General features: G+C 44.2%; 1 protein-coding gene across 1 annotated transcript in view; it reads left to right on the forward strand.

Annotated features, from left to right (window-relative positions):
* Positions 1 to 20,863, forward strand: part of LOC137367153 (coiled-coil domain-containing protein 162-like) — an 85,103-nt gene that overhangs the window by 1,286 nt on the left and 62,954 nt on the right. Inside the window, exons 2-3 of the mRNA XM_068028590.1 lie at positions 2,497 to 2,614; positions 15,895 to 16,054. Coding sequence (XP_067884691.1) covers positions 2,497 to 2,614; positions 15,895 to 16,054 — 278 coding nt within the window. The remainder of the gene's footprint in view (positions 1 to 2,496; positions 2,615 to 15,894; positions 16,055 to 20,863) is intronic.

Here is a 20,863-nt window from a genome sequence, read left to right on the forward strand (position 1 = left end):
CTGAACATAGCAGTGGAAGCCTTACCCATGCGCTTGTTGATTTCTGCATCTAGAGACAGGTTACTGGTGATAGTTGAGCCTAGGTAGGTGAACTCTTGAACCACTTCCAGAGCGTGGTCGCCAATATTGATGGATGGAGCATTTCTGACATCCTTATACACTAATTCCACATTCTTACCACATCCCCACCTGTCCCTATATTTCACTATCACCTACCTATACTAGGGGAAATTTATAATGGCCAATTTACCTATCAACCTGCAAGTTCTTTGGCATGTGGGAGGAAATCGGAGCACCCGGAGAAAACCCACGCAGACACAGGGAGAACTTGCAAACTCCACACAGGCAGTACCCAGAATCGAACCCGGGTCGCTGGAGCTGAGGCTGCGGTGCTAACCACTGCGCCACTTTATTCTCAATGCTTTATTCTCAATTTAGATGGTGACAAACTGCACCACATTATTTTCATTCATTTTATTTAAGTACTTGGATTTATATACCCCTCTCTGGACTTTTCTGACTGCATACCATACCTTGATTGAGAGTTTATGACATGACCACAACCCTTCATATGTCACAGCATTGTAACATGCACATCTTGCATGATCAATTGGCAGATATCCATTCATCAAAATCAGGAAGTAGGAGACAGTCTGTGATCCACATCTGTATTATTCTCAATCCACAGTTCAGTACAAATACTAGTTTCTACTCTTCCCTTCTAAACTAACTCCCTATCCAGACATAACTCTCCTGACTGGGGGAAAACCCAGCCCTTAAATACAAGCTGCAATGAGCATCACCTGCTCTCTATTAACTCTGAAGTAAGTCCTGGTTAATTAAAAGGATCAGCATTTTCAACATTGTCATTGTATTCAATATGGAGTAGTTCCAAAACTGAACCTTTTTGCCAACAATGTTGCTTGTGATTTGTAGTAGATGGAGAGATTCTGTTCAAAGTGAGAAGCTGTCTCTCTGATGACACACTAGATAAATGTCCTGCACAGCAGCTGTACAGACCAGGAGGCTGCCTTTGAGCTCTGATCTGTGCTAGGTAGCTGATATTGCCTGGGGTGGTATTTTGGGCCCTACAGTTTGCTACTGTGTTAGGAAGGTGAAAAATCAATTAGGTTTCACTCTTTCCTGCTGCCATTGGGTAAGGGCAGGTTCAGGCTCAGATATGATGTCCCCTCAGCTTTGAACATCCAGCTGACATTCACTGTTCTGGCCTTTTGCGCATCCCTAATTTCCTTCGCTGCACCATTGGCAAGCTGTGCCTTCAGTTACCTAGACCCTGAATCTGGAATTGCCTTCAGAAACCTCTCTGCCTCTCTACTCTCCTCCTTAAAATCTACATTTGGTCATCTGCCCTAATATCTCTTTATGTTGATCATTGTCCAAATTTGTTTGATAACACTCCTGTGAAGTGCCGTGGGATGTTTTACTATGTTAGAAGCACTATATAAATGTAAGTTGTTGTTGTCTAGCTTGGTGTCTGAATAGTACCATTACATGAATAGATATCCAGCAAACTGTGCAGTAGCACTCAATGGTACATGTAGAATGGGGCATTGTCAGTTGTGTGAAACACGATTCCTTTGGGATACCAAATGACAGTTGAAGCCCATTAAATATTAAAGGTTTCACTGAGAATTCTATTGGAATTATCATTTTATTTTACCTGCTGGGTGAACAAGTAGTGTTTGAAAATAACATTCACCGAATGTTCCATATTTCTTAAAAGTTCTGAAATGATGAATGTAGGCGATGTGGTTGCCTCCTCGACCTCTCTGTGGCTTTCGATACAGTCAATCACACTAATCTCCTCCAGCATCTCACTTGGTTTCACTTTTAACTATCTGATTGTAACCAGAGCATTTCCTACAGTAGCTTCTTATCACACCTTCATTATCAAAAGCTATAATGGAAATACATCCGATATTCAAATTAGAGTTACTGCTTCCACATTTTACTAAATTATATGTTCCTTTCTCTGGTTGCACACAATTTCCTGATGGACAAATTGAACAGGCAGCCTGTTGCCAGACTTCTGCCACTGTTGAATTGCCCATTAGTGGGTCTGCTTGTTGTCTATAGTCACTGTGCCTGTGATTTCTCATCTTCCTCCTACCCCCAGCCCACAACATGGGGAAATTCTTGGATTCGGATTACCACCTGGTCACATAGATGAAAGCAAGAACTCATTGTGCAGGGAGTCACATCACTACTTACCTCTGTGCTTGGTATCTTAAGTTTCAGTATAATTATTTTAGATCCATTTTAAACATAAATGCCCCTCAATTTGTTTTATTCTGAGCAAAGTTGAACAGTGAGCAAATGTAATGATGTGGATAATCTAACATTAAGGCCAAATTTGCTAAGTACCAGCAGATTAAAATGTTCGAGGACAGAGATCGCCAACAGCACCATACAGAGTATGCATTTGACGTGACTTTATAATGCTTCAGCATCAACGAGTGTTTATTTTTAATTCAGGAAACTCCATCAACGTCCTCGCAGTTTATTGTCCACAGATGGAAGAACGTTCCTTAATCTGTGGTTCGTTCCTCACTATTCTGAAGTACTTATTATGTTTAAAACTCTGGAAGAAAAGGTTTGTTTTAGTTTTTTTTAAATAATAACTTTTTTTTGGAGTTGGGACGCACATCTTCATAAATGCAAAATGGCAGTATTTTTTAACCACTTTTTTTTTGTATTCCTTTCATAGATCCTAGGTTTTCACTTGTTTTGAATGAGTTACTATAGAATTCACATTGCTTATCTTTTACCCTTTGTTCTGCTTCCACTTTGTAAACTTTTCATCAATAATGCTTTGGAATCTCACTGTAAAGGGAAGATAGAAAGTATTCATTTACATACAATCAGTAATTATTACACAAATATAGAATTCAAGCTTAGCTATAACAGGTTACATTGTATAGTGGTTATGGTACTGGAGCAGCAACCCAGAGTTGTGAATTGAAATTTCAATTTAATACATTTTGCACTTTGTGAGCTGGTACTACAAAAATGATCATGAAAGTTGCCAGATTGTTGTAAAAACCCAACTAGTTCACTAATGTTCTTACGGGAAAGAAACCTGCACTCCCTCCCCACCCTGCTGCCACTCCCCTCCACTGCTTCTCCTCCACACCCCTACCCCTGCCCCTCTCCCCTCTGCTACCCCTCCTTCCCACCTCTGCCCCATCCCCCCACTGCTTCTCCTCCCCACCCCTGCCCCTCTCCCCCTCTCACTGCCCTTTCTCCCACTGCGCCCCCCCCCCCCCCACCACTCCCCCACCTCCTCACCTGGTCTGACCTGCATGTGACTCCAGTCATATTCCTTGCCTTTCTCGTGGTAGAGATTAGAGAACTGGGAGGTGCTGTTGAATTAAAATTGGTGAGTTATACACAGCGTCCTATAAATAGTTAGGCAGTGTGACTGGTGGTTAGGGAGGGTATTGAATTCACTAGGAGAGGTACCAATCTCACAAACTGATTTTGTTATGGATGATGTTGAGCTTCCTGAGTATTGTTGCAACTGTATCCATCTAGGCAAATGGTGAGTATTCCATTGCTGACTTGAGCCTTGTAGAGTCATAGAGAGATACAGCACTGCAACACGCCCTTCAGCCCACCAAGTCTGTGCCGACCAACAACCACCCATTTATACTAATCCTACATTAATTCCATATTCCCTACCACATCCCCACCATTCTCCTACCACCTACCTACACTAGGAGCAATTTACAATGGCCAATTTACCTATCAACCTGCAAGATTTTGGCTGTGGGAGGAAACCGGAGCACCCGGCGAAAACCCACGCGGTCACAGGGAGAACTTGCAAACTCCGCACAGGCAGTACCCAACATCGAACCCAGGTCACTGGAGCTGTGAGGCTGCGGTGCTAACCACTGCGCTGCCCTCTAGAGCCTTAGAGGGGCCAGTAAGTGAGCCACTTGCCACAGAGTATTTGATCTCTGCAGTGTTCTTGTATCTATGCTGTTGAAATGGCTGGTCTAGTTACGCTTCAGTGGTGGTCACCATGATATTGGTGGCAGAAGACTAGGCGATGGTGTTACTTTTGAAGGTGAGGAGGAGGTCGATAAGTTTTTTTTGGAGATGCTCATAACCTGACATTTGGTGGTGTGTTATGGGCTCTGACAATATTCCGGCAATAGTACTGAAGACTTGTGCGCCAGAATTAGCAGCACCCCTAGCCAAGCTGTTCCAGTACAGCTACAATACTGACATCTACCTGGCAGTGTGGAAAATTGCTGAAGTATGCCCTGTACACAAAAAGCAGGACAAATCCAACGCAGCCAATTACCGCCCTATCAGTCTACTCTCGATCATCAGAAAGTGATGGAAGGGGTCGTTGTCGGTGCTATCAAGCAGCACTTGCTCAGCAATTACCTGGTCACTGACTCTCAGTTTGGGTTCCTCCAGGGCCACTCAGCTCCTGACCTCATTACAGCCTTTATCCAAACATGGACAAAAGAGCTGACCTCAAGAAGTGAGGTGAGAGTGACTGCCCTTGGCATCAAGGCAGCATTTGACTGAGTATGGCAACCAGGAGCCCGAGCAAAACTGGAGTCAATGAGAATCGGGGGAAAACTCTCTGCTGGTTGGAGTCATACCTAGCGCAAAGGTTGTGGTTGTTGGAGGTCATTCCTCTCAGATCCAGGACATCACTTCAGGAGCTCCTCATGGTAGTGTCCTAGGCTCAACCATCTTCAGCTGCTTCATCAATGACCTTCCTCCAATCATAAGGTCAGAAGTAGGGATGTTCACTGATGATTCCACAATGTACAGCACCATTCACAACTCCTCAGATACTGAAGCAGCCTGTGTCCAGATGCAGCAAGACCTGGACAACACCCAGGCTTGGGCTGATAAGTGGCAAGTAAAATTTGTGTCACACAAGTGCCAGGCAATGACCATCTCCAACAAGAGAGAATCTAACCATCTACCCTTGATGTTCAATGACATTACCATTGCTGAACCACCCACTATCAACATACTAATGGGTTAGCATTTACCAGAAACTGAACTGGAGTACCCATCTAAATACTGTGGCTAATAGAGCAGGTCAGAGGCTAGGAATCCTGCAGCGAGTAACTCACCTTCTGACTCCCCCAAAGCCTGTCCACCATCTACAAGGCACAAGCCAGGAGTGTGATGGAATACTCTCCACTTGCCTGGATGGGTGCAGCTCCAACAACACTCAAGAAGCTCGACACCATCCAGGACAAAGCATTCTGCTTGATTGGCATACCATCCACCACCTTCAACATTCACTTCCTTCACCACCAACGCACAGGGGCAGCAGTGTGTACCATCTACTAGATGCATTGCAGCAACTCAGCAAGGCACCTTCCAAACCTGCGAGTTCCCCTCCAAGTCACACACCATCCTGACTTGGAACTATATCAGCGTTCCTTCACTGTCGCTAGGACAAAATCCTGGAACTCCCTTCCTACACCCCAAGGTCTGCAGCAGTTCAAGAAGGCAGCTCACCACCACCTTCTTAAGGACAATTAGGGATGGGCAGTAAATGCTGGCCTAGCCAGTGATACCCACATCCCCCAAATAAATAAAAAAAATCTCACCTGGCAGGGGAGAGACCTTGATTCTGCAGCAAGTGTTGTGCGTTTTATTTTGAGTTTTGGGGGGGTTCAGCGCCATTTTTCAGCTTTTCACCCCTTTAGGATTGGAGTTCTCCCATGGTTGTTGTTTTCCTGTTTGTTTGGGTCTTGGTGCCTATTCTGGGAAGACTTCCAGCAAAAAATGGCTAAAACCAGCGCCAGAGCTCCAGGCCAGTGGGTGTGTAATACTGTTAGGGTGGCAGTGAAAAACAGTGAAGGAAGTGCACCCATGGACTGGACCTTCTTCATTAAACAAGTCCTTTATGAATGCTGTGGATTTGAATGCTGTGGATTCGAAGCTACAGACGTCTTCTGCGTGACATTCAAGAACGTGGAGGGATGCATGAAGTTCCTGAAGATCTTCAAGGAGAGAGGAAACCAACTGCTGCTGTCGATCCTCACAGCGGAGCTGCTGTTTACACTGCCATCGCAACGGAACCCTGTGGTGACCATCCACCTCTACAACCCCAATATTCCTGTCGTGGATGTGCTCACTTTCCTCGGCCAGGTATGTAGAGGTGGCTAGCAGCAGCACCGAGGTCAAGGACCCGTTTGGGATTTGGACCAGCAAGTGGCAGGAAAGGTAACCTTGAAGGTGGATGCCAATGGAGCCATCCTCCATCCTCCCTCGGGGTAAGTTGGGGCTACTTGATCTACGCAGGGCAACTCAGAGTTTGTCCTACCTGTGGCAAATCTGGTCATGTGGCAGCCAAGTGCTCTGCAAGAACTGCAAGCAGGAAGGCCATCGGACAAACGACTGTAAGCAGAGTAAGTGCTGCAACCTGTGCGGTGGGATAGGCCACCTCTACAAAACCTTCCCAAAACGTTGCCTTAGTTACGCACAGGCGGTGAGAACCAAGGCGAGGTACAAGGAAGGAACAGTGAATGTTGATGGTGCTGCAAAGGAGACCAGCGACCCTCCCCCCACTGAGTCCCCCAGCTAGGAAAATTTATCAAAGGAAGACAAGGAGAAGAAAGAAGAGGGAGCTGCAGCAAGCTGCCAATCACCAGCCCTGTGCCCTGAGCTGCCTCCTCAGCAGATAGAATCAATGGCGGAGGAGCCAGCAAAGGGACAAGTGGGTGAGTGGCAAGTGGTCAAGAGGAAAACCACAATGAAGAAGGCCCAAAAAAGGGAACAGGCCACCACCCAAACCAGTGGCATGAGGAGATTAATGTCTGAAACAGACTACAGCGGCTCCTCCTCATTGGATGAGGAAGGGCAGAAAAGACAACACCAGCAAAAGAAGCGGCAGAACACAAAGGAGCTGGAAGAGAAGACCCCCCCCCCCCCCCCAGCTCCGAAATGCTGGAAGCAGCAAAGGGCCCAGCGCATCCCAACTCTGGGAGCTGAAACGTCCTCAAGGAGGAGTAGAGGGGAGAGACACTACCAGCAGAGGACAGCCCAAACCTTGCTGCCTACAAGACCCCACCCCCCCCAATGTCATCCCGGCAGAACAAACAGCCCATGAGTGACCAGGACAGTTTCTGAGCCCAACAACTGTGCAACAGTTTGTGAACACTATGGTTGTACAGAAACATACCCAAGGACTGGGCCTGGAGTGGTAAGCAACATACAGTCTTAATGGGTTTAAAGATTGCTTCCATGAAAGTGCGTAGTGTTAAATCCACTACTCGATGTGTTTCGACCTTGGGTTACCTTGCGAAGGTCAAAGCTGACCTGCTGTTTCTGCAGGAGTGTGGGATACCGCACCTCAGCACTTACAGGCAATGGTCGCAATGGTGGTCCCACGGGCCATTGATTTGGTCGGGGGAAATGATTCCGTTCCTCTGTCCTGGGGATTCTGCTGCGCGGAGGCAACTTCACCATCTCTGAAGTTTAGGAGGTCGCCTCCTTGTAGCAGAAGTAATGTACAAAAATGCTCCGCTCCAGTTAATCAACGTGTACGCCCCGGTTCAATGCAGCGAGCGGCTGACCATCCTCCAACAGCTCCCACTGCTGCTGGCGACATCCAGGCCACTCATTCTAGGTGGTGACTTCAACTGCATCATCAATGCAGCTGGATGATCCAGCAGGGCTGACAGTCCAGACTCTGGATGGAAACAGTAAAAGATGCCAAGCTGCACGACGTCTTTAGCAAGCCTGCAGACGGAGCACAGCGTAGATACACCTGGTCAAGACCGGACGGGTTTGTCCGTTCCAGGATTGACTTCCTGTTTGTGTCACATGCAATCATGGTCAGCTCCACTGACATCAAGCCGGTGATCTTCTCTGACCACTGCCTCCTATTGGCTGACTGTCACTTACAGGATGATAAGAGGATTGGCAGGGGGACATGGAAGCTGAACATAAAACTGTTGACCGCAGAGAACATTGAGTAACTCATAAGGGATTACAAATGTTGGAGAACCATGAAATCCCTCTTTGAGTCTCCGGCGCACTGGTGGGAAGCAATCAAGGTGAACATCAAGAGGTTCTTCATCCTCAATGGGGTTCAGAGGGTGAGAGAGTGACAGAGGGAAATGTCCCAACTCCAGAAAGGCATTCTGAATCTGCTTCTGCTGCAGTCGATGAGCATCGAGGTCAAGGAGGATCTCCAAGAGGTGAAGAGCCAGCTGACCTTGCTCTTTGCTGCGGAGACCTCCAAGATCATCTTCCAGTCCAGAGTCTGTTCCACGGAGCAGGATGAGACATGCTTGCGCTTCTTCTTCCCAAAGGTGCACAGAGAGAGAGAGAGAGAGAGAGAGACAGCTCTTTGATCAGCAGCCTGAAGGAAACGGCCTGGTAACGTCATCACAGTCTGACGTACTAAGGATTAACCAATCATTTTATGCTGGGCTCTCCAACTGAAGCCCACAGACAGCACAGTCTCCCATCCTTCCTGTTCTCTATCATGGAGGTCTTAGATGTCAGCACGTGGGAGAGTCTGGACAAACTGCTAACTCTGAACGAGCTGACAAAGGCCATCAGATTCTTCAAGACGAATAAAACTCCCGGAAGTGACAGCTTACCGGTCGAGTTGTATTCAACTGTGTGGCACTGGATTGGCCCAAACCTGCTGGAAGTGTACGAGAGCATGCTTCTGGCTGGCAGCATGTCAGAATCCGTGAAGAAAGGCATCACCCTGATCTACAAGTGGAAAGGGGGAGAGGGCGGAAATCAGAAATTGGCGGCCATCTCACTGCATAATGTGGACTGCAAAATTCTGTCCAAGGTCATTGCCAGTCGTGTCAAGTCTGCTCTGGAGTTGGTGATTCACTCCGATCAGACCTGTACTGCACTCAGTGCTGCTCAGGGATACGATTGCCTATGTACAGGACAGGGGGGGTTGACACCTGCCTCATCAGCTTGGGCCAGGAGAAGGCGTTTGACAGGATATTGCTCACCTACATGATGGATGTGCTCTCCAAAATGGGTTTTGGGGAGGGAATCCACAATTGGATTTAACTGTTCTACACAAACATCAATAGCGTAGTGGAAATTGGAAATTTTTCTGATCAAACCTGGAATCAGACAGGACTATCCTTTCTCCCCGTCTTGTTTGTTTTCTGTATAGAACTTTTTGCTGAGTCAGTTCGGAGTCAGTTAGGAAGGATGTGGGCATAAGAGCGGTCACCCGAGCTATCTGCTGCTTTATCTGGACTATGTCCGCAGGGACATGATGTTCAAACCTTTAGATAAAGGGGGAAAAAACATACCCAATGTCCCACACAGCCTGATGGCCACCTTTGTCTGCAGCTGCATCAAGCTGTGCACAGGCCCCCAGTATGCAAACACCAAGTGTCACTACATTCTGAGTTTCTATCTGTCCTCGGTGTTGCGAAGGATGAGTCTGGCCACATCGCTGCAGAATGCTCCATCCTGTACTACCTATCCCTCGTGGGAATGTTTGGACAGAAAAACACCTTTAACCACAAGTCCATCAGGCAGTGATTCGCACGTAATGTCCTCGAGGCCCTGCAGGAAAAGGAGATGGTGGATCCTGTAGGATGGTTCCCTGAACAGACTGTCAGACTCATTTTGCAGAATGTCTCATCGCCAGAACTTTCAAACAAGTATCAAGATGTAGCATGGCTGGTGGTGAGAAGGACCCTCCCCGTCAGATCCTTCCTGCATGTCCAAAGTGTCACTGCCTCCACACGCTACCCTCAAGGAGTAGTGGGGAAGACACCGTCATCCACCTCCTTCTGGAATGTGCCTTTGCGAAGCAGGTCCGGAAAGCGATGCAGTGGCTTTTGTCCAGGTTCATCCCGAGCAGGGCCGTAATGCAGAACTCGGTGCTCTACGGGCTGTTTCCAGAGACGCCTACCAAGATAAACCAACTGTTGCTGAAGGACCATCAACTGAGTGAAAGACGCAGTTTGGTCTGCCTGAAACTTGCTGGTCTTCCAATGCAAAGATTTGTCCACCACCAAGTGTTGCAGACTGGCACATTTCAAGGTCCAGGACTAAGGGCTGAGGGGCGCATTCAAGCTTGATACAGCCGCCACAAAGACTCAGTGGGGAAAGGCCACTGTGAAAGGCCCTCCCGTGGAGCTGGAACCCGTGTAAAACCCCTCGGGCTGTATGCACCAGAGAATGTTTTTTGGTATGTAATGCAAATGTACATTGTAAATAAAAAGGAATGGCAAGAGTAGTGAGGCACCTCACGTTGTGTATCAAAAGAAACTGATCTTTATTGCACATTATGAAATGTCCAATTTGAATTGTTTTGTAATGTATTTTTTCACATTTTTATGAATAAAGTATATTTTTGAAAATAAAAAATTTAGTGGTGTAAACATTACCTGCCATTTGTCAGCCCAAGCTGAGATGTTGTTCAGGTCCTGTTGTAGGCCAGGATGGGCTGCTTCATTATTGGAGGAGTGGGGAATGGAGTCAACACTGTAGAAATGACAGCTAACAGCCCCAGTCCTGCCCTTATGAGGAAGGGAAGGTCATTGATGTTCAATCTTTAATAACTGTGATTTTCCGTGTGTCAGGTACTTTCCAGGCACTTCTGACTTTGACTTCCCTCCTTTGGCCTGTACTCTAAATAAATCATTCTGCTCCACAATTCTCTGGCATGCATCTGACTCCATCTGTCCCAGCAAGATCCTGATTGGTTTCCCATCCACTACTCCCTTTTCCCATGCAAATCCTCACAGACTTATGGCCCTTATTCTTGTCAGGCTCCATTAGCTGCCTGTGCCAGCGAACTGATATCAATTTTCAAAACCCTCCATTCCTCTGATTGAAATATTGTTCTTCTCTGCTGCAACATCAGTGGCCATTTCTTCACCAACTTTGCTCTTGCCTCTCTTTTTTAACCTATTGTAATGTGTTGTAAAACTCCTGAAGTATCTTCTTTACCTCTCATTTGTACTCCAGCTCAAGGACATAACTAGATAAATTCAGGTTATCAAACCTCTTCCCTGGAATTAGTCAGGCAAACAAGTATGGTATCTGCACCCTCCATGTAAGTCATTATAGCCATGTAAGATAATTAACAATGATATCTATATATAGCAATGTAAGAGTGGGACACAGTGAAACCTGAGAGCTGAAGTCCAGAGGCATTAATTAGGTAAGCAGGTAGGTGATTGCAGTAAGTGTCTGCAGCTCAAGGAACTTCGAACTTCGGACACTGCGATGCATCAAGGATGGAGAAAGTTACCCGGACACTTTGTTCTAGGAGGCAGTCACACCCTTAGGATAGATACTTCAGATTTGGTCCATGGTCAGGGACAGGAGGGTGTGACTACGAGTGAGGCAGGTATGGAGATACAGAAGGTAACACTGGAGGAGCCTCAGCCCTTGCAATTGTCCAACAGGTTCAAGGTTCTTGCAGCTTGTGTGGACGAGAGCAGGGACTGCAGGAAGGATGAGCAAGCTGACCACGGCAGCGTGGTGCTGGGGGCCATTCAATTGGGGGGAGTGAAAAAGAATGTAGTTGTAGTAGGGGACAGTACAGATAGAGGAATAGATACTGTTCTCTGCAGCTGAGAGCATGAGTCCCGAAGGCTGTGTCTGCCCAGTGCCAGGGTTAAGGACAGCTCCTCGGGACTGGAGAAGAACCTGGAGTGGGAGGGGAAGGATCCAGTTGTCGTGGTCCATGTAGGTATCAATGACTTAGTTAGGTCTAAGAAAGAGGTTCTGCTAAGGGACTGTGAGTGGCTAGGAGCTGAATTAAAAAGCAGAACCACAAAGGTAATAATTTCTGGATTACTACCTGAGCCATGAGAAAATTGGCATAGGGCAAATAAGATCAGAGAGTTGAATGCATGCCTCAAAGATTGGTGTGGGAGAAATGGGTTTTGATTCATGGGGCATTGGCACCAGTACTAGGGAAAGAGGCAGCTGTACTGTTGGGATGGCCTTCACTTGAACCATACTGGGACCAGTGTCCTGGCGAATCATATAACTAGGGCTGTAGAGAGGGATTTAAATTAAATAGCGGGGAGAGGGTTCACCTGAGGGGAGATTTAGAAAGATAACAAGAATGGCCAAGGCAATGGTGCAGGCTAGTGATGCGGGTAATGATAACCAGGGTGTGACAGGCAGGGACAGAACGTACAAAAATAAGTGTTCACCAGCAAATAAGGTCCGAGTAGGGAAACATGGTAAAAAGACAGAATTAAAGGCTTTTTATCTGAATGGACACAGCATTCATAAATTGGATGAATTGATAACACAAATAGAAGTAAATGTATTTGATATGATAGCCATTACAGAGACATGATTGCAGAGTGATCAAGGCTGGGAACTGAATATTGAGGGGTATTTGACATTTTGAAACAATAGGAAGAAAGGAAAAGAAGGTGAGGTAGCTCTGTTAATTCAGGATGAGATCCATCCATGGGTGAAGATAAGAAATAGCAAAGGAAAGAAGTCACTGGTGGGAGTAGTTTATCGGCCACCTAACAGTAGCCACCCTGTAGGACACAGTATAAATCAAGAAATAATGGGGCTTGTAAGAAAGGTACTGCAATAATCATGGGCAAATTGGACAAATGAAATTGGCAAAGATAGCCTTGAGGATGAGTTCATAGAGTGTATTTGGGACAATTTCTTAGAATGATACATTCTGGAACCAACCAGCGAACAGACTATTTTAGACTTGTTAATGTGTAATGAAACAGCTTTAATTAATGTTCTCATAGTAAAGGATCCTCTCGGCAAGAGTGATCATAATATGATAGAATTTCACAATCAGTTTGACTGTGAGAAACCTGGGTCTGAAACTAGTGTCTTAAACTTAAATAAAGGCAATTACAAAGGTATGAACACAGTGGACTTGGAAAATAAGTTAAAAGGTAACAGGTGGAGAAACAGTGACAGACATTTAGTGAGATATTTCATAGCTCAACAAAGATATATTCGAATGAGAAAGACTCTATGAGAAGGATGCACGATCCGTGGCTAAGGATGGTTTCAAATTGAAAGAAAAGGCATACAATGCTGCAAAGATTAGTGGTAGGCCAGAAGATTGGGAAAATTTTAGAAACCAGTAGAGGATGACTAAAAATAAAGAGGGAGAAATTAAAGTAAGAAAGTAAACTCGCAAGAAATATAAAAACAGAGAGTAAACGCTTCTACAAGTATATAAAAAGGTAGCGAGAAGCTAAAGTAAATGTTGGTCCCTTAGAGGATGAGACTGGGGAATTAATAATGGGAAACAAGGAAATAGAAGAGACTTTGAATAAGTATTTTTTATCTGCCTTCATGGAAGAAGACACCAAAATAATCCCAAGAATAGTAGAAAATCAAGGGGCAAAAGGGAGGGATGAACTTAAAACAATCACTATCAGTAGAGAAAAAGTACTAGAAAAACTAATGGCACTAAAGGCTGACAAGTCTCCTGGACCTGATGGCCTGCATCCTAGGGTCTTAAAAGAAGTGACTGCAGGGATATGGATGCGTGGTTGTAATATTCCAAAATTCTCTAGATTCTGGAAAGGTCCCAGCAGATTCGAAAACTGCAAATGTAACCCCTCTATTTAAGAAAAGAGGGAGACAGAAAGCAGGAAACTATAGACCAGTTAGCCTAATATCTGTTCATTGGGAAAATACTGGAATCCATTATTAACGAAATAGTAGCAGGACATTTAGAAAATCATAACTCAATCAAGCAGAGTCAACATAGTTTTATGGAAGGAAAATTGTGTTTGACATATTTATTAGAGTTCTTTGAGGATGTAACAAACAGGGTGGATAAAGGAGAACCAGTAGATGTAGTGTATTTGGATTTCCAAAAGGCATTCAGTAAGGTGCCACGTGAACGGTTACTACACAACATAAGAACTCTTGGTTTTGGGGGTTTATACATTAGCATGGATAGAGGATTGGCTAACGACCAGGAGGGGGAGACGGTGACGTAGTGGTAATATCACTGGATTAGTAATCCAGAGGCCCATGCTAATGCCATGGGGACATGGGTTCACATTCCACCAAGGCAGCTGGTGGAATTAAATTCAATGAATGAATTTTTAAAAATCTGGAATTGAAAGCTGGTCTCAGTAATTGTGCCATGAAACTATCTTCGATTGTCGTAAAAACTCATCTGCTTCACGAATGTCTTTTAGGGAATAAAACCTGCTGTCCTTAACCTGTCCTTAACCTGGCCTGCATGTGACTCTGAAAGCTCAGCAATGTGGTTAACTCTTAACTGCCCTAGCAAGCCACTCAGTTGTCAAGGGCAATTAGAGATGGGCAACAAATGCTGGCCTTGCCAGTGACACCCACATCCCATGAAAGAAAAAAAAAGGAGACAGATAGTTGGGATAAATGGGGCATTTTCAGGTTGGCAAACTATAACCAGCGGAGTGCCACAGGGATCAGTGCTGGGGCCTCAATTATTTACAGTATATATTAATGACTTTGATGAAGGGACCGAGTGTATTGTAGCCAAATTTGCTAATGAGATAAAGGTATGTAGGAAAGTAAGTTGTGAAGGAGACACAAAGAGTCTGCAAAGGGATATAGATAGGTTAAGTGAGTGGACAAAAATTTGTCAGATGGAGTACAATGTGGGAAAATATGAGGTTGTCCCCTTTAGCAGGAAGAATATCAAAGCAAAATATTACTTAAATAGAGAGAGACTGCAGAATGCTGCAGTATAGAGGGATCTGGGTGTCTTCGTACATGAATCACAAAAAGTTAGCATTTAGGTACAGCAATTAATTAGGAAGACAAATGGACTGTTGGGCTTTATTGCAAGGGGGTGGAGTATAAAAGTAGGGAAGCCTTGCTACAACTGTACAGGGCATTTCTGAGACCGTACATAGAGTACTGTGTACAGTTATGGTCTTATTTAAGGAGGGTTATACTTGCATTGGAGGCAGTTCAGAAAAGGTTCACTAGGTTGATTCTTGGGATAAAGGGGTTGCCTTATGAGGAAAGCTTGAGCAGATTGGGCCTATATTCATTGGAGTTTAGAAGAATGAGAACTGATCTTATTGAAACATAAGATTCTGAGGGGGCTTGACAGGGTAGATGATGAGAGGATGTTTCCCCTCGTGGGCGAATCTAGGACTAGGGGACACGGTTTCAAATTAAGGGGTCTCCCATCTTCTCTGAGAGGGTCGTTAATCTTTGGAATTTTCTACCATAGAGAGCAGTGGAGGCTGGGTCATTGAATATATTCAAGGCTGAGTTAGACAGATTTTTGATCTGCAAGGAAGTCAAGGGTTATGCAGGGCAGGCAGGAAAGTGGAGTTAAGGCCACAATCAGATAGCTATGATCTTATTGAATGACAAAGCAGGCTCAAGGGGGCGAATGGCTTACTCCTGCTCCTATTTCTTATGTTCTTATGTAAGATAATTAAAAGTTATCCTCATTGCTTACCTTGGCACCTTTCCCAAATCAATACAATCTACTGCATGTTCTTCCATAGATATTGTGTATAGCAGATATCACATTCATTCACTGTAAGCTGGCACATCTTAACGGGTTAGCCCTCTTTTTTAGTGGTTACTCTTCTGGCCCGTAGATGACATTTTACCATTCCCTCAAACCATTCACAATAATCCAAGAGCCTCTTCAGTGAACTTTTTTTTGCTTCTTTTTGGTAGTTTAGTTTTGAAATTAATAATTAAAAACACTTTTACCTACATGATATTACTAAAATTTAATTAACTTGTCCTTTTTTTATATACATCCAGGATTGCTGGATGAGCATCACTGAGTTGAAATGTTAGGACAATTTATTTGTGTATATTGTCTATAGTGTAGTGAGATTGTCTGCTAAAAGTTTGAAAACTGACATGTTTGATTCCTTCTGTCTCCTCCCACCTCCCACCCCAAAGGTTTGTCAGAAAGCCTTGTACCAGACTCTGCAGATTGTGGCAGCACTTCATGACATTTTCTCATACTTGTGCTGTTTTGCACGACTTGGAAACTCTCCTACAATTGGTTCTCAGAAGGCGCAGCCAGTGGCAGCAGACTGGGGGGGAATCGAAGGCATTGGTAAGCCACCAAAAAAAATGTTAATGGACAGGTGGAAAGGGATGTGGGTGGTTCCCACTGTTCACCTCCCAACTGACCGCAGTTGTGTTTTGTGAAAAGGTACATTAGCCCCTGAGTGTCTTTTGGGTCAAATAAACAGACAAATGGCAGGTTTTCTTGTAGGTTTAAAAAATATAACTATTTTTGCATAATTCCCGAAATGGTCGCAACCTCAACCACACATACGTTCGTTCACACAAGAATGGATAGATAGAGAGAAAAAGGGTAGGATATAGTTTAAAGTCCAAAATGAGATAAATGTTCGTAGTTTACAGTAAACCTGTTGAATCGTCTTAGGCGGAAAGTCTTTTTTTAAAGTGCAGGTGTTTATAGCCTTGAACTTCTTTGAGGTGTTCCAGTGGTTACAACTCAGTACAAAGCTGGTGGTGTGGATGTTGTTACCTTCACATTTGGAGAGTCTTAAACTCACTTTGTGATGTCTCTGCTGTGGTGGTTGTTCAGCCAAGGTGGGAGGAATGCACTGTCTTTTCTAGTTCCACTTCTCCACAGGTCACAACATATATTTAAATGTTTGCCCAGTTACCAATACAGTTAATCATATATTCTACTCTTTATCCCAGAATAAAATATGCAACCAGGTTTCTTTAATAAACTACAAAACTATCAGTTTATTATAAAATAAGACTTAACCATTAAAGAAGCAAAGCATTAACACTGATTGAAATATGAAAGTTCCCTTTTTAAATACTCCCCACACACTGGTCAAAGACAAATAAAGAAATTTTCTCTGCAGAGCTCTTTTACAAAAAAAAAGCAATATCTCAGAAGCGAAACCACCTCCTGACCCTCATAAATCTTGACATGTCATTTCTCTGTAAACATCTCCCCCAAGTCACCAAGGTTTCTGTTCTTTATCTTAAGGCATGTGATATCCAGTAAAGGTTCTTTTCAAACACAACATCTTAAATGTCCTTTCAGTGAACTTTCAACAACAAACAAACAACTTCTTTCAATTTAGTATACTGTATTCGCTGCTCACAATGTGGTCTCCTCTACATTGGGGAGACCAAACACAGATTGGTTGCTGCAGTGTTCCAGTGAACATCAACGCAAGCTCAAGGAACAGCATCTCATTTACCGATTAGCCACGCTACAGCCTGCTGGACTGAACACTGAGTTCACTAATTTCAGAGCATAACGGGCCCCCCTTTTTATTTTTTGTTTTTTTCTACTGTGCCTAACCACTGGTTTTTTTTCATGTTTGTACTTTGGGCCAGGGCTGTTCATTTTTCTGTCAATTAACGCTTGGCTCTCTGCACTAACGCTTTGTCTTTCACCACATCATTAACATACCGTTTGCTTTTGCTCAATGACCTTCTGGTCAGTTATTCTCTGTGACCTTGTCCTATGAACACCTCTTTTGTTATCTCTTGCCCCGTGCCTGCTTTATTTGCTTAAAACCTATTACATTTCTAATATTTGCCAGTTCTGATGAAGGGTCGCTGACCTGAAACATTAACTCTGCTCTCTCCACAGATGCTGTCAGACCTGCTGAGTATTTCCAGCATTTCTTGTTGTTAAAACAAAGTCCAGCATCTATGAAATGTTCAGCCTTCCAAAATGAATCCATGTCTACAATTTAAATATGAGTCCTCAAAAAATATTTAACAAAAAATGGAAGCACTTTTATAACAAGTTCTTGTTCTTGCTTGGCTGGATCTTTTGCATAGCTTTGGCTAGACTGCTTTCTGAAGGTGTTGGTTTGATTTCCCTTCTCTCTCCAGAGAGCTACCTTTTTAAGGTAAAAATCCATCACACAGTGACCACACAATGGACCAGGATGTGTAACCATGACTATCAATTGATGTCTGAATGGGGACCATTCTGCTTACATGGTGCTAATTCACATATATTCATCTTGGTTTGGGCAGTGAGTCAGTCTGTTTCCAGAATCCTTTGTTAGTTCATTCATGTCAATAAAAGTCATTATATGAAATAGTGCTCCTTTCAATTTCAAGGGGGTTCTCCCTAGAGCTACTTCAGATGAGGTTAAGGAGTTCCATCTTTTCAGACAGGTTTGCTGATTTCCAGTACAGAAGAGACTGTTACTCCATTTTGACTGCGGTGCAAGTGTTCATGTTCTTGTGGTTTTGTTTAACAGTTGACTTTTTAATTCATAATTCTTTCATGTCATTGTTTATTTCATCACGGTTCCTTCCGTGCATGACAGAGAGAACAAAAGACCTGCTGAGTGCAAGACCTTTGTCAGGTGTTGTTCAGAAGGCAATTGCTCAGAATGCCTGCTTTGTCAGCATTACGACAATAACGCATTCATAAAGTGCCTTTTATGTAGAAAAACACTCCCAGGTGCTTCAAAAAGGAACAATCAAAATAGGGTGTCGAGCCAGAGATATTTGGAAGTGTGACCAATAGCATGGCCAAAATGGTGGGTTTCAAGGTAGGAGAGGGAGGTGGAGAGTTGGAGGAGTTTAGAGAGGAAGGTCCAATGTTTAGGCAGCTGAAGGCACAGCTACCAATAGTAGAGTGAAAGGAGTGAAGGATGCACCAGAGGCCATAGTCAAAGGAATGGAAAGTTCAGGGGGAAAGCACTGGAGGCTTGAAGGAGGTTACAGAGGTAGAGAGGGGAAAGGCCTTGAAGGAATTTAAACACAAGGATGAGAGTCTAAATTTGAAACGTTGAGGTCTGTAAACATTGTAGGTCAGAAAGCACAGGGGTGATGGGTCGATGGGAGGTGCCATGTCGGATAATGGCTGCAGTGTTTTGAATCAGCTGAAGGTTAGGAAGGGTGAAGAATGGGAGATGGTCAGGTGAGCAATGGAATAGTTATATCTGGAGGTGAAAAAGGCTGGGTTGAGGGTCTCAGCAGCAGACGGGCTATGATAAGGGAGCAAGCGGAGATGAATAATGCATTTTGTACTTTCTTAGGCATTTATTGCTAGAACACAGTTAAGATGCCCTTTATGTGTGAGGAACATGTTTGGTTGCATCTCACCCAAAAGCTAGTTAAGACGAGAACCTCACATTAAGGAGAAATCTCCATGATTTATTGTGTCAGTACATCTATGGACAGAGACATATAAGAGCCACAATCTGACATTTTCCCCCAGATTCCCCCAGATTCCCCCAGGGCGGCACAGTGGCGCAGTGGTTAGCACCGCAGCCTCACAGCTCCAGCGACCCGGGTTCAATTCTGGGGACTGCCTGTGTGGAGTTTGCAAGTTCTCCCTGTGTCTGCGTGGGTTTCCTCCGGGTGCTCCGGTTTCCTCCCACATGCCAAAGACTTGCTGGTTGATAGGTTAATTGGCCTTTATAAATTGCCCCTAGTATAGGTAGGTGGTAGGGAAATATAGAGACAGGTGGGGATGTGGAATTAGTGTAGGATTAGTATAAAATGGGTGGTTGATGGTCGGCACAGACTCGGTGGGCCGAAGGGCCTGTTTCAGTGTTGTATCTCTAAACTAAACTAAACTAGGTCTTTTCAATAAGTTGAGAGGAGAAGTGAAGGGGAAAAGAAGACTGGTAAAGAGAGAATATGAGATTAGAATGGCAGTTAACATAGAAAGGAACCCAAAAATCTTCTCCCAGCATGTAAATCGTAAGAGGTGGGATGGGGCCTATTAGGGACAAAGAGGGTGATATATGCTTAGAGGCACAAGGCAAGGCTAGAATTCTTAATAGGTACATGGTGTTTATTAAGGAAGAGGATGCTGACAAAATATCAGTAGAAGCGGAGATGGTAGTGGTAATGGGGTGAAAATTGAGAGGCAGGAGGTACTGGAAAGGCAGGTTATGCTTAGAGTGGATAAGTTGTCTGGTCTGGCTGGCTTACATCCTAGGTTGCTAAAGGAAGTGGAGGTGGAGATAGTGGAAGGGCTTACCATAATCTTCCAGTCTTCCCTAGAGGTGCCAGAGGATTGGAGAGTGGCAAAGGTGATACCCTTATTCAAGAAAGTGACTACAGGCCAGTCAGTTTAACATCAATGGTGGGTAAGGTTTTAGAAACAATAATCAGAGAAAATGTCACTTGGAGAGGTTTGAGCTAATTAAGGATAGCCAGCATGGATGTGTGAAAGGCAGATCTTCTCGACTAACCTAATTGAATTTTTTGATGAAGGTAGAGAGAAGGCTGATGAAGGGAATGCAATGGATGTTGCCTATCTAGATTTTTAAAAAGCCTTTGTCAAAGTACCACTTAAAAGGCTGGTTAACAAAATTGAGGCTCATGTAATAGGATGGTCAGTGTTAGCTTGGATAAAAAAATATTGGCCTCGGGGCAGAAAACAACGAGTTGTGGTAAATGGTTATTTTTTAGACTGGAAGATGGTGGACAGTGGTGTTCCCAAGATACAGTGCGGGGACCACTGTTTTTTTTTTGATATATGTATGAATGACTTGGATGTTGGAATAGAGAGTAACATTTAAAAAATTTACTGATGATACCAAACTTGGAGAAATGGCAAACAGTGCGGATGATACAAATCCACTGCAACAGGACATAGATAGGGCTACCAGAATGAACAGACAAGTGGCATGTGGAATTTAATACAGAGAAATGTGAGGTGATGCATTTTGGCAGAAGGGATGGGGAAGGATCATATAGATTTAATGGCACAGTTCTAAAGAGTGTGCTGGGACTGAAGGACCTGAGGGACCTGAGGGTTTATGTGCATCGATCTTTGAAGGTGGCAGGACATATTGAGAGAGTGGTTAGCAAAGTATAAGGATCTTGAGCTTCATAAATAGTGGCATTGAATACAAAAGCAAGAAAGTTATGCTGAAACTTCTAT

Source organism: Heterodontus francisci, chromosome 3 (assembly GCF_036365525.1).
Source record: "Heterodontus francisci isolate sHetFra1 chromosome 3, sHetFra1.hap1, whole genome shotgun sequence".
NCBI lineage: Eukaryota > Metazoa > Chordata > Chondrichthyes > Heterodontiformes > Heterodontidae > Heterodontus > Heterodontus francisci.